This window comes from Arctopsyche grandis, chromosome 6, assembly GCF_051622035.1.
Source record: "Arctopsyche grandis isolate Sample6627 chromosome 6, ASM5162203v2, whole genome shotgun sequence".
NCBI classification, from domain to species: Eukaryota; Metazoa; Arthropoda; class Insecta; order Trichoptera; family Hydropsychidae; genus Arctopsyche; species Arctopsyche grandis.
The window spans coordinates 8,708,024-8,725,540 of record NC_135360.1 but is presented as its reverse complement, the minus strand read 5'-3'; the positions used below and the strand labels follow the sequence as shown (position 1 = coordinate 8,725,540).

At 32.5% G+C, this 17,517-nt stretch overlaps 2 protein-coding genes across 2 annotated transcripts; both read right to left on the bottom strand.

Annotated features, from left to right (window-relative positions):
• Positions 1-5,373: 5,373 nt before the first annotated feature.
• On the bottom strand, positions 5,374-8,787 carry LOC143913919 (uncharacterized). Its single transcript, XM_077433976.1, has 7 exons — positions 8,595-8,787; positions 8,291-8,482; positions 8,044-8,136; positions 7,003-7,147; positions 6,303-6,442; positions 6,035-6,178; positions 5,374-5,841 (listed from the first exon to the last, which is right to left on the bottom strand). Exons 1-7 carry the CDS (start codon positions 8,671-8,673, stop codon positions 5,714-5,716), a joined length of 921 nt encoding a protein of 306 aa, XP_077290102.1. The 5' UTR covers positions 8,674-8,787; the 3' UTR covers positions 5,374-5,713.
• A 3,339-nt stretch (positions 8,788-12,126) lies between these two features.
• On the bottom strand, positions 12,127-17,042 carry LOC143913157 (uncharacterized). Its single transcript, XM_077432794.1, has 7 exons — positions 16,843-17,042; positions 16,533-16,724; positions 16,338-16,430; positions 15,677-15,824; positions 13,138-13,283; positions 12,908-13,054; positions 12,127-12,481 (listed from the first exon to the last, which is right to left on the bottom strand). Exons 1-7 carry the CDS (start codon positions 16,985-16,987, stop codon positions 12,357-12,359), a joined length of 996 nt encoding a protein of 331 aa, XP_077288920.1. The 5' UTR covers positions 16,988-17,042; the 3' UTR covers positions 12,127-12,356.
• Positions 17,043-17,517: the final 475 nt, after the last annotated feature.

Sequence of the window (17,517 nt, the reverse complement as noted above, 5' to 3'; positions counted from 1 at the left end):
TTTTGTTGTGTGATGGTCTGCGGCACATTTGACGCATTTAGGTTGTCGATTGCAAAAATTTTTTGTATGCCCAAGTTGTTGACAGTTTGTACACTGAGGGATGTCTTTTACTTTCATTGGTGGTTCAATTGTTACTCTGCAATGTAGAAGTTCTTTAATACCATATACTTCTTTACAGTTTTCTTTTGGCACCAGGTCTACAAAAAATAGTGGGAAATGTTTTATTTGTCTTTCACCATCGGTTGTAAATTTCTTCATAATATTTGCCACATTGGCCACTTCGTATCCTTTATCTTTGAAAGAATCTTTTATTTCATTAACGTCTGTTGATGGCGGTAAACCTCTAACAACCACTCTATAGCACCTTTCATTCTTGAGTTGATAGGTGTGGTACTCTAGATTGTGAAGGGGGTTTTCGTTGTCTTTACATTCACGTTGTTTTAAATCATTTAGTGTTTTTTTGATTTTGCGATAATCTTCTTCGGTTTGTGTAGTGATTTTGATACTATTATTTGAAATTAATTTAAATTGACATTGAATGGGTGGTGTTTCTGTTGTTGATAATAGATGAGCTCTAAACTTATTGAAGTCAATAACATTGCTCACATAAATAGGCGGTGGAAGTGGTTGTTTGTTAGGTTTATTGGTTTGCTGTTTTTGTGTTTCTTTCAGGTTATTTTGCGGGGAAGATAATACTTTATCTATTTTTCTTTTTTTACTTCTTTTCTCTGCATTTTGGCTAAGTTCATTTTCAAGTTCTTCTTCATCCGTGTGGTAGTCTTTATTCATATTGTCAAGACTTTTGCTCCTATTTAGAATAGATGTAAAAGGCCTGGATTTTTTTTCCATTATTTCAATTCTTTTCTTTAAATCGGTTATAGTTATCTCATATTGTTTGCATCTGATTTCATATTGTTGGCATAGATGTGTAAGTTGATCATACGGATCGTACTGCTGCGCCAGTGGCACTGGATTATCTGTGTTCATTTTTCAGAACGGGTGCAAAACTGCGCCGCGCCGGTAACAGTTTGATTTTCTTGTTGTGTATTCACTTATTATATTATATTATAATTATTATATATTTATAAAGTTTATAAATGTAATATATCGAACGCGATAAGGCGATAACGGACATCGACCGATTGCAACCGTGTACGGCGACGAACTATAAATTAAATACACATATATACATATACATACATATACACCTACACACATATATATATATATATATATATATATATATATATATATATATATATATATATATATATATATATATATATATATATATATATATATATATATTCACATATACATATATACACATATACATATACACATACACATACATTATATACATCCATAAACATACAAACATTATACATGCATATACACATAAACACATAAATACACATAAATAAAGATAAATTACTCATATATATATATATATATATATATATATATATATATATATATATATATATATATATATATATATATATATATATATATATATATATATATATATATATATATATATATATATATATATATATATATATATATATATATATAAAAAATAAAAATAGCATACATATATAAATAAAGATAAAACCAACATACATACACATTATGCTAAATAATAAAATTACAAAATGAAAACCACATGTGTAAATATGTATGAAGCTAGAAGTCATTTAAAATATGCTGCCTGACAGAACTGTATCATGAAGTAAAAACATCAAGGCTCCCAGAAATCAGGTTTAATAGTCGAATGGCTATTGAAAGGGGTGAGTCATCAAGCACATTAGTTCTGACCCGAATAGGCAGGAATAGAGTTCTGGAGCGAGATTCTCTCAGTTTCTCAGGTATTCTAAGTTTAAGATTACACAGAACTTCAGGAAGATGACATTCACCCCTTAGAATTTTTAGAAAAAGCTTACCAAGATGATTGTTTCTACATGAAGCTAAGGAGTCAAACCCCAAGGAGCCCATGATAAACTTACTGGGAAATAAGTAGGGATAGCGCCCAAACTCTCTCATGTAGAGATAGCGAAGAAATTTTCTTTGCACCCTCTCTAACATTAGCGTGTACCTTAAATGATTAGGACTCCATATGGCCGAGCCAGATTTAAGCAAACTGCGCACCAATGTAGTATACAGTAAACGCGTCACTCTGGTGCTATTAAAGGCGCGTGAGTTTCTGATGACGAAGCCTAAAGTTTTTGTAGCCCTATTGCACACATTTTGGATATGAGAGTTAAAATTCCAGATATTTGAAAAAGTGATTCCCAAATCCTTGATATGTGTGTGACGGGCAAGAATAGAGCCATCAATATTGTAACCAAATTCAATTGATGATCGAGATCTGGAAAAAGAGACAATGTGACACTTGTCAACGCTTATCGGAAGACAATTTGAGTGTGACCAAATAACGAGTGAATCTAAATCGCTCTGTAGCAGTAGAGCATCGGAAGAAGATTCAACGCACCTAAAAAGTTTTAGATTACTGCATATAATAAGAAGTTGCAGTTGTGGAATATTTCCCTAATATCATTAACAAATAAAATGAATAGTAAGGGGCCGAGATTAGAACCCTGTGGAAAACCAGAGCAGGTTGGGTATTCAACAGAAGAATAAATTCCATATTCCATATGGAATGACATGTGCAATAAAAGAATATTTTCATAAGACTTTAAAGCTTTCCAAGTTTTGCTTGTCGCGTTGCATTTCCGCGCGAACATATTAAAAGTAATTAATAGTAAAATGTTGAGCGCGCACATTACACGCTCGCCGAACCCACACACGTTCACCCGTTCGAAATGATGAATGAATGTTTGTGTGCGTCTTCGTGGATGTTTGTATGTGTGTAAGCTCCCGCGAAGCGCATCTGACGCTGACGTCACCCGTTCCAAGTCAGGTGCTCAATATCAAGCACATTTCAGATGCTCCACACCCCCCCTCCCACTTCCCCGCTACCCCACTTCTTCTCGACACGAACGATCGTCACTGGTATATACATATATATACTCCTGGTATTGTAAAATTATTATACCAGTGTAAAAACACTTCAGGATTGCATCGATAACTTCGAAGTCAAAATCAGAAAAAAATCCCACTCACTTGAGGTTCGTTTATCCCAAAGAATTCGCTGCACGCCTATAGCACGATCAATAGCAAACCATTACTATTTAGAATAGAAATTTATGGATGCGAGTCGAAAATTGAAAGAATGTAGCCATACTCACAAAATTAGTACGCCAATATGGGAGTCTTTTTTGCGTGAAACATCGGGAGAGTTTGAAAAATGCTATTGAACGTTTTTGAAATATGAAAACATGCAATTGAACTATTTTTTCTTATACATTTGATTTCCCGGTGCTAGCACCGGGATCCCGGGATCGGAAATTCCCAGCACCGCAATCCCTGTGCAGAAGTAACCTTCAGGGATTGGAAGCACTGGTTGATACTGATTTAAACTCTATTTATTCTACTATATTAAATTCTTTTATGATAAACTAAGATAAAGCCCCATAGATTTTTTCAATTGAAAAAAAGGAGGGATTTTTATTTCTTAGAAAAGCCAAAAATGTTGTAACCACACGATTTTTCCCCACCGACTGACTTGTCACCACATACTGTCCGAAAATATGTCACATTTAAAATATCTCTACATTTAAATTGTACCTTGTACATTTAAAAATTGTATATTTAAATATAACAAAAATGGTTTTGGGCTGATTTTTGTACGTAATTTATTTTTATTTTTGAGAACTTGAATAAAGTTCACCCTTCAATTTCATCGAATTAAGCCACTGCAATGTACTGGGTTTTTTGTTAGCATTTGTGGTAAATACATTTATATTTTATTCTTATGATACATAAAGATAATACGAGGATTTTCCCATGATAATTAAATAAATGTATAATGATCTCTGCAAAAATATAAATACATTCGCAATCAGGAAATATTCTTAAAATATGATAGCTTTTTAGATATGTATACGCGACCTCTTTCACCATTTGATTAAAATGCGGGTTTTCCCACTGATTATGCATTAATAATTCAACTATCGTCAACTTTGTAATTTGGAATTTAAAGATTCATGGTTGGAATTCAAATGTGGTAAATACATACATATATTGCTTAAATATTTTTAAAAATAATATTTATACTATTTTTTACGGATTCCCTATGATACAGAACATCTTTTCCAACTTAAGCTGTTTCCAAATTCTACAATTTAAATTACATATAAATTCCATATTGCAAAATTATTATACATTTGCAAATTTTTTCAGACTGAATTCCAATAATATATTTTTTTTCCGGCCCCCCTTATATGTATAAAGGTTGGGGACACTTGCTCAGACCCGTTTATTTGAATTAGATGACTAAACGGTGGCGATTTGCGGATGCTTTTTAAAATAACAATAGATTGCTCCATTAGTGTTCAAAGCAAGAGAGGAGAGAACAAAAAATAATGGTTTTTCTAAGAAATTAGCAATATTTAGTGAACCATTTTTTGTGGGAAACGAATCCATCCACTGCCCGAAGAATAATCAGGTCACAGCAGTCATTAGTTGTTATTTTTACTTTTATGTTTAATATGTATTGTTGCGCATGGTGGTTTTTTGATCCATATGAAAGGCCAAAGTCGCTTCACAGCATTTATTCAACGATTCAGGAGGTGAATGAGCTTCACTTGCGTCCTTTTAGATCAAATTGAAAGCAGAATTCTTCCCAGATATTTAAGAATATGCACTGAAACTCTCTTACCTTTACGAGACTGGTTTCTCAACCATTAGTTTAATAAAGACAAAATATCGTAAATATTCATGATTCATTATGTGTGGAATTAATTGTGTTCGATAAAACCACGACTGGATAAGTTATCTAATAACAAACAAGCTCATGTCTCATTAGTTTTTTTTTTCATTTTCATTTTTCATCTTTGTCTAAGTACATATATGATATATAGATATTGTACTTCTTTGAATTCAACAAAATAAATTTTACTCCTTACATATATTTAATACTATTTTTATTTGTTATATGAACAAATTTTCACTCATATTCATATATAACTTTTTTATTTAAAAATATGATGCTGGTCCGTGAGAATTACTGAAAAATATATGCTGGTCCACCGACTGAAAAAGTTTGAGTAGCACCGGTATAGGTACATACATATGTAGGTCTACCCGCACTCGCCTTGTTCAGTGAAAACTCACTTACTCAGTCCCGTTAGCCTAATCCGGGGTTTCTATTGTTCATCGACAAATACACTTAGACAGTGGATACTCTCTCCCATGTTCCCACGTTACAATATCAATAGTAATAATAAATAAATAAACAATGCAATCGTTCGTTTTAAAGTGGTTTTATTTTCTATTTATGAAATATTTGTATGCACCTCACTTACATATATTTTCAAGTGGTATGCAGTCGGAAGTAATCTTATATAAATAAATATATACATATATAATCAAGACCGTTGCTAGTGTATAAGTAATTCGTTTTCGATTGGCTATCGTTAAATATTCAAATAAATTTAATAAAAAATAAATGAAAGCATACATTGTTCATTATAATTCAATTAAAAAAAGTTATACACATACATTATATTTTTATTAATAACAACTTATAACATTCTTTAGTCATTACACTTAATTATCTACATATTTATATATAATTGTGTGTCTTGTTTTAGAATTCTGGAAACAATTGATTATATGTATATTGGGAGACAAATTCATTAGCAGCGTCGAAATAGGTGTTCTCAAATGATTTTTCTATCTGAGGTGCCAACGCCCCAAGATATTGATCGTCGTTTCCTGAAAAGTATTTCGAAAATTTCTCATCAATCATTTATTTGTACTTCTATGCTAAATCAAATCAAAAGTTTACGTTTATATTGGAGTGTTTAAAATCGAGTGAAGGAACGTTTTAATTATAATATTTTTGATTTTGTTTCCAAATATTTCACTATATTATTGCATACGTTTTTTTAATGTCGACAAAACTCACCTAAGTATGAATCCCCTCCACTCGTGTAAAATCTTATGCTATTCTGTCGTAAATTTAATTTTATATCCACTGAAGTGAACTCCATATACTCGGTTCCACCTCTTCTGATTAATTTATAAATTAATGTAAATTTAGAATTTGCACCTGAAATCAACAGAAAAAACATCGAAGTCTATATAAGCAAATGTGCATGTGTATATTTATTATACATATATGTACACATATGCACAATGTATGTACATATGTACATCATGAATGTGCATCTTACTGTAGTCCCCGAAAATATTTCCCCTGAAAAACGGAAAAACTGAGAATCTATTTCCTGGCAGGTCCACGCTTATACTACTATTTATGAATAAATGATCATGGTTTGCATCATAAGTAATTTTCTTCTCGCTTTCACTGAACCTAAAATTTGAAAGGTAACATGTGTGTTTTTTATTTCTTTATTAAATACCAGGTACATCTTAGTCAAAATATTCATGAATATATGAAATAATCAGTGGCGTCGCTAGGGGTGGTGCCACATAAAAAAATATTTTTTATTAATTATTAATATTTGTTAATTATTATGATTTACGAGAGTGAAGCTAAGTTCACACGATGTTTCTGGATTGCGTCTCCGTCTGACTGAATCAGTTAATCATCTTACCTTTAGGTACATACATACTGATTTCTCAAGAATTAGAAAAAAATGCCAATTATAGCTCATATTTGATGCCATATACATAGGTATATAGCAGCAGCAGACGGATTTCGCGGTAGCTGTATATATACAGAAAGCTGTATATATACAGAAACTGCAATGAGGTGTCTCCCGGTGTAGACCGCACTCCCCGCACGGGCCTAGCGACGCTTCTGATATACATAATATCCATATTTATTTTCATTTTTTAATCCAAAAATCACCGTTAAAAGTCGTAACGGTGATGTTAAGTGTAAAACAAATATTTACATGCGCTATTCACCTTGCATTGCTAATTCGTTGTTTTGATAATCCGGTAAATGTTGCGTTTTGTAAATACAAAATCAAATTTCCTGGCAAGAAGAGTCCATCTAGAAAGTTTTCCACGAAAATTGGTTCAAGTTCCTTTATACCGAACTCGGAATCACCTGTAAAAAAGTGTTTGGTAATCTTCAACAATTTTCAGTTTCAACTAACAAGTTTCAACATTAAAAGATGCTTCGGATAACTTTGTTTCATCTACATATGTATGTATGCAATGTATGTATGTTGGAACAATAGTTGAAGTTTTATGATCATGCGTTAATTTTGACTGATTTGACCTCAGAATCGATCACTGATTTCGTTTACATGACTTGTGTGTGTGTAAGTACAATGTGAGTCTGTGTTTTGGATTTAATTCGAATACCGTTAGGGCCATCACACTGAAACTTATCGTTAATTCATTTTTTTTTCAATTTTAGGTTAACCGAAAATGGTATCTCCCCAGTAAGGTTTTTAAAATTTTTTTGGATACAATTATCCCATAAACCGCTTGAAGGATTGGACTCAAATTGTTTCACATGTAATAGGAACAATAAGTTATATAAAGTAATTTTTTAAATATTTTTACCTCAATCGGAAGTATGTAGTGTTTTTTTTTTACTTTTAAGAGAATCGATACTTTTTTCTTCTAAAACCTTTCAGGATATTGAACTAAATCTTGATTTTTAAAAAAAAAAAAGCTAAAAAGCGTAATACCAGCAACATATAAAATTAAATGAAGATCAGTCAGCCGGAAATGGCAGTTTACTCTTGTTCTACTTTTCATGATTGTGGTGTAAATTGGATTTTAATTTGTGTAAGTTTCCCTACACTTGTGTTCAATTCGAAAATGCTCTCATAGCCAGTATGTGTGAACGTGTATGTAGGTTTCATTGACCTTTTTTTTTTTATACTACTAATGTTCCTCAAATAAATCAGATAAAATCATAGGTTGGTCACATCAGATTCACTACACCATGTAAATAAATGTATTATCCAAAACTTGAAATAGAATAAATACCTTTTTCCAAGCGTTTTCCCATTTCTATTATACAATTCTCTATGCATGTGTCAAAATATGGGTCGTTGCGTTTGCATACCCTAAGATATGGTGCTGAAATCAACAATATTAACAAAAAGTATCAAATATGAGTCACACCTCCATACATACATACATATATTATGTATGTATGTATACATAAGTATGTACAGACACAGCACTAGTTGAAATCGATTTTTTTTTCAATAAAATGAGGATTTTAACTTACGCAAGTCCATGGTCGGTTTTTCGCAACACGCTTTTGTGCTACCAGTTTGCGTGCAACTGCGAATAGAATGTTGTAAAAGTTGTGTCTCTTCACGTGTCCTCATGCTACTCATCAATATTTTAACTATGGGTGGACATGCTTTGGCCAGTACACAAACTCCAGGCCTAAAAGATTGAGTGGTGCAAGGCTGTTCTGCAATTTGAATTTCCGTTGAAATAAGACTCTGCTGCTCAGATAAACGAGGACGTGTGTAATGAAATAATTTTGATTTTTATAACAATTTTTCAAGCTTTTTTATACTCACGTCCGTATACTGTTTGTAATAATGTCGCCAGGCAAAAAACTAAGACGATGTCTAGCAAGAAATAAGTTGAGTTCTTCATTTTTACCAATGCAAAATTTGAAAGATGACTCCGTTAAGATTGAAATAGCACTGGTGATGGAATCTAATTCATAGTTGACTATATGTATGCATGTACATACATTTTTTTCTCTGTAATCTATTTACATAAGTATGTGTGTAAATCAGTGGCGGTTAGTCAGAAATAATACATTTAAATTACATTATTTTACATTTTTACTTTGTCTATGTAACAATACATGGATGAAGTTTTGTGATTATGCGAAAATTCAAACTCGAGATTTTGACTGATTCGAACTCAGAATTAATCACTGATCACGTTTTCATGATCTAGAAAAAATGTGTGTGTGTCTGTGTATTTTGGGGATTTTTTGAACACCGTTAGTCCTATCGAACTGAAACATAGTATCAGTTACTGAAATTCTTATCGATATACACGTAAATTTTTAAGTTGACCGCAAATGGTTCTTCCCTTTTTTTAAGTTTTTGAATTCAATTATCTCTCAAACCGCTGCCCGAATTTTTTTTATATGTAATAGAAATATAAATTTTATACCGTAATATTTTTTGAATATTTTTATCTGAAGCGGAAGTAGTACTTTTACTCTAGAGAATCGAGGTTTTTTTTATGTTTTTCTCAAAAACCTATTGATTTATTGAATTGAATTTTCATATATAGAAGTTTAAGTTTAATACCAAGCTATGTATAAAATTTGGTAAGCATCCGTCAACTGAAAGTGGCAGTTTACTCTTGTTAAATTTTTCTTCCGTTATTTTTTTCGACCCTTTTAAAATGTGCGCTCTTCACGAAAATTTTACATATTAATGTGAATGAATATGAAGCGTATTAATGTGATGAAAATCACCAAATTTAATGAACCGGAAGTGGGATTTTTTCCTCTTAGAAAGGTCAAAAATGTTGTGACCACTATTCTGTCCACACCCTTGAACGTATCAAGCTGAAAATTTATATATGTATTCTTTGTGTACTAACTTAGAGCTCATAAGATTTTGGTTAGAATTCGTAAACCAGAAATAGTATTTGTTTTAAAACAATATTTCATTATTTTATTTCGACCTTTTAAATTATTTTTATTTTCTTGATATTTAATGAGTATAATAATAAATTTTGAACAAAATCCGACAACCGTAGAGTAGAACTTTTGTTTTGTGTAAGTTCCCCTATATTTGCGCTCAATTTGTATCGAAAATGCTTTCGTAAGCGGTATTTTTTTTTTGATTTTTAAATGCTTTTTATTATTACGAAATTATGTTCACAATACATCTTATATCTATTTTAATAGCTACTGATCTAATGATCATTTTCTATTTTACAATTTAATTTAATTTGGTTAGTAATCACAGTATTATATTATTCTAATGTTAATCTAAAGCATAATAGGAAAAAGAGCAGAGTAAGCGGTATGTGTGAACGTTTATGTATGTTTAATTATCGAATTTTGTTTTGCGACTTTCTTATATTCCTCAAATATATAGATAAAGTCATGGTCGATCACATCAGAATTTTGGATATTATCGTGACGCATTCACCTAAATCATAGCAATGCACTATAAGTTTTTATTCAGAAATTCAAATTGTGCTTTTAAAAATTGTAAAATTCTTTTTGGTTTATTTTTGTACCCAATTTTTTTTTTAGAATTCTTATGAAATTGGCCCTTTAATTTCATCAAATGAAAACCAGTGTACTGCACTGGGTTATGTTTTTATAAATATATTCTATGTATATTTGATAAAATATGTAATATTGAATAAACAATTATTTTCCTTATCTAAATATTTATGTATGAAATTTTGCGACGTTTACTAAGATAATAAAAAATATTCTCTCAAATTGGCCTGTCTTGTTTTTCAGAATCAATAGAGGTCATTTGTAATAAATTATTTAAATATGTATATATGTCAGATAGCATTTTTATGTGATATTTAAACACCATGAAGACATAGTTTGGGAGGTTTATTTCCATTTACTCGTAATTTTACACCTGTTAGACATCTTAGACATTGTTAGACATCATTACAATTTTTTGTGCATGTTCCGTTTGATTGCAAAGAAATGCTGTCAATCTAGGATTGAGTAATTGCATGTACATATTACTACTGAAAAGACTCAAGCCGCCAATTGATATTCCCGACTTCCAATTTAACTTTAAGAATTAACACTCTAATATCGTTCAAGTGCACCGTGTGATTATGAAAATTTAACAATCGTTAAAAGGCAAGAAATATTGTCCAGCTGTATTTCTTATTGCAAATGACTCGAGTTGTGCCTACCCGTTCACAAATTCAGAGTTGCCTATGATGAGGCTTTTTACAGAGACAGGAGTATCGGAGGAAAGTCTAATGGAACCTATCTTATCATACCAACACGAAAAGAAACATTCATTAGAACATTTTCCGATGACACAAAGATTATGACAGCGAGGGAGTCGCAAGTGGAAGAAAATGAACGCTTGCAACGTGCCTTCAACGGAATCAAAAAATAGACCAAGGATTGGAAGATAAAACTGATCGAGCTCAAATCAACACATTTGCAGTCACATTTACGCTGCGACCAAATTATATCAAACTTCAGACTTTCATCAATAGATTTCAAATTCCACAAGCTAATTCAGTCATTTTAGACCTGCACCTCAACTCAAGGCTTACATCGAAGCATGATGCCTTTAGAAAGAAAAAAAAAAAATAGAGCATATTCGAATCGAACAGAAAGAGATGTACTGGCTAATACAAATACACTCCAAATTGGACCTGTACTGCAAAAAATAATAAACCAGGCCAGTATGAAGCCAGTATAAACGTATGGCATACAACTGTGGAGGTGCAGTAGGCCATCCAATATCGAATATGTGCAAAGATGCCAAAACCAGTGTCTGAGGATCATCCCAATGCATATTGCTTTATTACAAACGCAGACCTGAAAATCCAAACAGTAAGATGTGAGACTGCACCGTCACTCCAATATAGAATCCTTGCATTTACTGAACACAACTCTCCAGGCGTTTAAGAAGAAAAAGCCTCAAGAACTGGCAGTCTGGATGTGAGAGATTCGGAATACCAATTCGTAATCTTGGAAGATTATTTCCCGTACATGACCGAAAGATAGATGGCACCAAAGAAGAAAAGAAAGAAAAAAATGTATCTATATATGTACATATGGTTTGTAGATTATTTCGCACAAAGTGATCTCGCACACGTCACTAAAATCTCGATCACGGAAGAAGATTTCGAACTCGAACCGAAGATTTCATCCATCGAGAGCTTCAAACGTAATCGCCATTGCCAAATGTTCCGTATTCGCGATTTTGGTCACGACGATTGTTGTGTGCGCGATCGCAATGTGCGAAATAGTCCATTTACCGTATATATGTATATAGTATTGTCAGATTTCGTCAACAAAAATTTAAAAATGCATATTTAATCTAAAATGTCGGTATAAATTTCTCTAGTATAAATAAAACAGTATCAACAAGCTTTTATTTTTTATTTAAAAAAAAGTAAATAAATTACACATATGTATGTACATGTATTTGCCATTGTGAATATTACAATAATATGGATAATGTCTTAGTGATCAAGTTCATTTTAATTGAATTAAAAATAAGTTAAAATATTTATTACAATTTTGAATATTCGTTCAGTATCACACCTAATTATGTACATATGTGTGTGTGTATGTGCTTATTTTAGGATTCTGGAAGCAGTTGATTGTACGTATACTGCGAGATGAATTCATTTGCGGCGTTCAGATAAGTATTTGCAAATGATTTTTCTATTTCAGGTGTCAATGCCGCGAGATAATTATCGTTTTCTGAAAAACATGAAATAAATATTTTCATTATGTTCTGTAATGTCTTTATGACATTCTTGGGTTTAAGTATTTTAAGGTGCTTTTTTGAATTATTTTACATTCTATTATGTCAGGTCACACTGTATGACAATGCGCATGCGCGGATTCTGTCAAGTGACTGTTTATTATACAGTGCTCGTGCACGAACGCGTGCACCATGTCACTAGTGGTATATATTATTACACGGATTCTCAGTCCCAAATAGGGTTTCTAATAAAATATTGACTGTTTACATTTTCAAATTCAAATTGAAGTAACAATATTATACTGAAAAAATCCTTTTTCGAATGTGTTGGGGTCATGGGTAAAATTTGATTTTTATTAAAGAGGTCGCTACTTGAAAACTATCTAAAACACCTGAATATTTTTGTTGTTGACAAGAATTACCTGATAAGGATACTTCAGAATTCATTACGTATAGTTTAATGTTACTCTGATGTATATCGAAATTTATTTTCACTGTAGTGAATTCCATATACTCCGTGTCACCTCTTTTTATTATTTTGTAAGTTAATGTAAATTTAGCATTTGCACCTGAAATCAAAAGAAAGACATTGAAATTAAATATAATACATATTATATATTTTTTGTATAAGTATAAGTGTATAATATTTTACTGTAATTCCCGACAATATCTCCGGTTAACATCATTCCCGCAAACTGCATTCGACGCATTCCTGGACGTTCGAGTCTTATTTTACTCTTTATTTGTAATTGTTCATAGTATGCGTCGTACATTATTTTCTTTTCGTTTCCAATTAATCTAAAATTTGAAATTAGAATTGTTGTCTGAAGCCAATAAATATTTCAGCTTTTTACATGGGTGGAGGGGGGGCGACAAAAGTTGGCCAGTTTTTGACTTTATACATACATATAGAAATAAAAGGGGAAAGTATGAAAAAAACTAAGTTTATTGGTGATTACAAGTAAATTACTCAGTTGCTGATCTCCACACCTGTTTCTGAAATATATTTTTACCCTCAAAACATTTATTTTCGACTGATGTCTCTGGCAATGATGTTAAATACAAACATACAAGGTCTATTACTTTTAACCGCTTAGCTGCCCAAAGCGCCTTAAGGCGCAAACAGCCGTATCTATTATACGCTCAGCGCGTCGGCTGGGCGTCTAAGCGGTTAAAATAGCAAAATAGTTCAGTGGTTAGTGTATAATGCTAATAACTGAGGAATCACGGCGTTAAGTCTAGATCCAATGTTGCTGGCCATACCTTAGATGCATTCGTCTCTCGACGCTCCGTGCAAGCGGACGTATCGAAGAAGTACTCTCTGTGCGAGCGGTCATAATACAGCGATACGTCATACCGTCAAAAAAACCCACACCTTTTCAACATACGCAACAAACACCTCTCACACAACGAACACAAAAAGAACACATGTCGGCACCATGCGAAGACCCAACTGATGGCAACATCTGAAGCTCCTCAACCAGGCTGCTCTCAGACCGCTGAGATGGATACCGAGTGGGGGTTTCCAAACAAAACGGCAAAGAACGTGAAAGATATTGCTCCTGAATTTAAAATTCAGGAGAAAAACAAATTTGACGGACTATTGGAAGTTTCCGATGTCCCCAGAAGCGGTGTCCCCAGAAGCAGACAAAAGCCCAAAAAACCCGGCCAATTATCGACCCATTAGCTTACTTTGCACGCATTCAAAAATTCTAGAAAAAATAATCTACACTCGTTTACTTAAAGTCGTAAATAATAAATTAATAAATGAACAATTTGGATTTCGCACTGGACATTCCACGACCCAAAAACTAACAAGACTAACTAAACACATGACGAAGAACTTTAATATGAAGAGAAGTACCGGAATGGTATGTCTCGACATAAAAAAGGCTTTCGACACAGTTTGGCACGATGGACTCATTCATAAACTCCTTAACGAAATACCAAACTACCTAATTCTCATCATCAAATCGTACATAACTCGTAGAAAGCTAGTGGTTAGCGTAAATAATTAATTATCGTCTCCAAAAATAATCGCAGCTGGCATTCCGCAGGGGAGCTTGCTTGGCCCACTCTTGTTCTCCATTTATATAAATGACATACCTATTCCAAAAAACTGTGACATAGCCCTATATGCAGATGATACCGCTTGCTTCACAAGTAGCAAAAAACCAGACACTATTCTTAAAAATCTTGAATTTACAATTAAAATAATGACTGAACACTTCACTAAGTGGAAAATTCAAATTAATCAAACCAAAACAGACGCCATATTCATTAGTGTTAGAAAGCATAAGCCAAGTTCAGATCTGAAAATCCCCTCTGGAGAAAGTCTGAAATGGCAGTCAGTAATAAAATATTTAGGAGTAACATTCACATTGAGGGAGCGAAATGCAAGGTGATGCGGGGAATATCCTCAATATATCCAATATTTAATCGCCATAGTTCTTTATCAACTCAAAATAAAATAAAATTATATCGCGCGCTCATATTACCATTATTAACCTATGCTTCACCTGTATGGAATAACGCCTCGAATACTAACCTTTCCAAGCTCCAAGTAATACAAAATAATTTATAATACACCCATATATACTTACTTGAAAAAACTGCATGCCATATATAATATTCCGTTTGTTACAGACATTACTAACAAACTAACCAATAGATTCTATGACAGAATCACTAATAACCATACTAACACACTTGTGAAGAGTCTCGGTGATTACAACAAAATGTCTATACCCTTCAGGTATAAACACAGATTACCTAAACACAATCTGCTTTAGGTCATCGACTTTAGAGAGTCTTTAATTAATACCAATTGGGTGGACCAATCCACCCAATCAGAAACGACTTTGACAACAGTCAATCACAAACGAATTACAGACGCCGTTTCGGTTTTATATATAAGATTATTATTATTATTATTATTATTCCAATAGTCAAGATATGAAAAATGAAGCTTTAAAACGATGCGAATTTAAAATTAAAAATTATTTTTACACGATATTATTTAGAGACATCTATGTACATATGTGCGAAGCGTATCACATAATATGTGCAATTTATGTTTGAAACCAATATGGTTTAATTAGAGCAAAATGAAAATATGGTTTAATTAAAGCACAAATATATATACATATAATTGACCTACATTTAAATGCACTATCTATGTACATATGTACCTTGCATTGCTGACTCGATAATTTGATAATCCAGTAAATGTCACGTTTTGCATATATAAAACCATATTTTCCATTGGCAGGTAAATCCCATCTATGAATCTTGAGACAAATATCGGTTCAACTTGTTTTACACCATTGTCCGAATCACCTGTAAAAAGGTGTTTAAGAATTTAAGCATCGGTTTTCGATCAAACTTTAGATAAATTACAAATGCTATGTATATATGTATGTATGTACATGGAGGCAACAAGTTTCAACATTTAAAGTGCAGACACACAGAGTGGGGGTTGTTTTGATAGTTTTGCACATACAATAAAAAAAACGCTAGCACGCTTAATCTATGCCGTCACGATCCTTTGCAAAACTCACGCCCTAGATTATTTTCGGTGATATTTTATCCTTGTATTAATATAGGCTTGACAGTGATTCCCATATTTTAAGAAATGTAGGAGAAACTTTAGATTGTACGAATTACCAATGGCATGAAGACACGCTTATCACAGCTGGAGTCTACCTAAGTGTGCCGTGCTGTAGTTTTGAGTGTGTTCTTACCATTAGAAATGCTTCTTATACACTTGGTTAATAATTTTTCTCTAGTTGCATGATATTGCCTCCATACACATACGTATATATGTACTAGGCAAAACTTAAAATGAATTACCTATCGCCATACGCACTCCCATTTCTTTAATAGAATTCTCTATGCATTTGTTAATTTGTGGATCATTGCGTTTGCAGACGACGAGATATGGTGCTGAAATTGATAATTTAAAATGTTTAAATGTATTTTTCGTAATCTTGAAAGAAGCAATGAATGAATGAGTAAAAATTAAGCAAGGCAAAGATCACAACTTACGCAAACTCTTGGAGGGTTTTTCGCAACACGCTTTTGTATCGCCACTTTGTGGACAACTCACAATGGAACTTTGTAAAAGTTGCGTCTCTTCACGTGTTCTGATACTGCTCATCAATATTTTAAATATTGATGGACATGCATTAGCCAGTACGCAAACTCCAGGAGTATTCGACGGAGTAGTGCATGCCTCTTCTGCAAATTTGTTTCAGATTAAATTATTACTCAAACAAGATAAGCATTCACTTTATCATTCATATAAAAGGACCCACAGGTATTTTTATTTTTAACAGTTTTGTGTATATGTACTTACGTCCGTACACTGTTTGCGATAATGTCACCATGCAAAATACAGTGATTACATCTCGCAAGAAATCAGCTGACTTTTTCATTCTTGCGTTTGCGAAATTCGAAAGAGGTTTTCGTATAGAATACAAGAGTACTTGTGCTAAAATCATATACACAGTTGAATGTTATATGCACATTCTCAGTAATCTACATAGATGTATGTATGCGACAGCGGCGTACAATTGGAAATAAAATTGTATTATATATAATATAAATTGCCAATTTACTTACTTAATATTATAATATGCTCTCTAGATGTAAATTAATTCATGTACACTAGTTATATTATATACACATTTTTTTCTTCTATTATTTTAAATATACCCTTTACTGTAAATGTGAACAATAAAATACATACGCAAATGGATGTACGTATGTTGTATTATATGGTAATTGGACTATTCGTCACATTGCGGTGGTCACAAAGACAATTTTTGCCATGAAAATCGCGAATACACAATATTTGGCACTCAAATTCTCGTTAGTATGATGGACTTTTCGGCTGCCAGATGTTCCGTTGTAGAGATTTTAGTGACTTTGTGACCAGTAATCACCGAACCGTATTATATGTGTAATAAAAACAACAAGTAAAAGTATTTTATTTACTAATGAATTCAGTTTGGTATGCCTGAAGAATTAC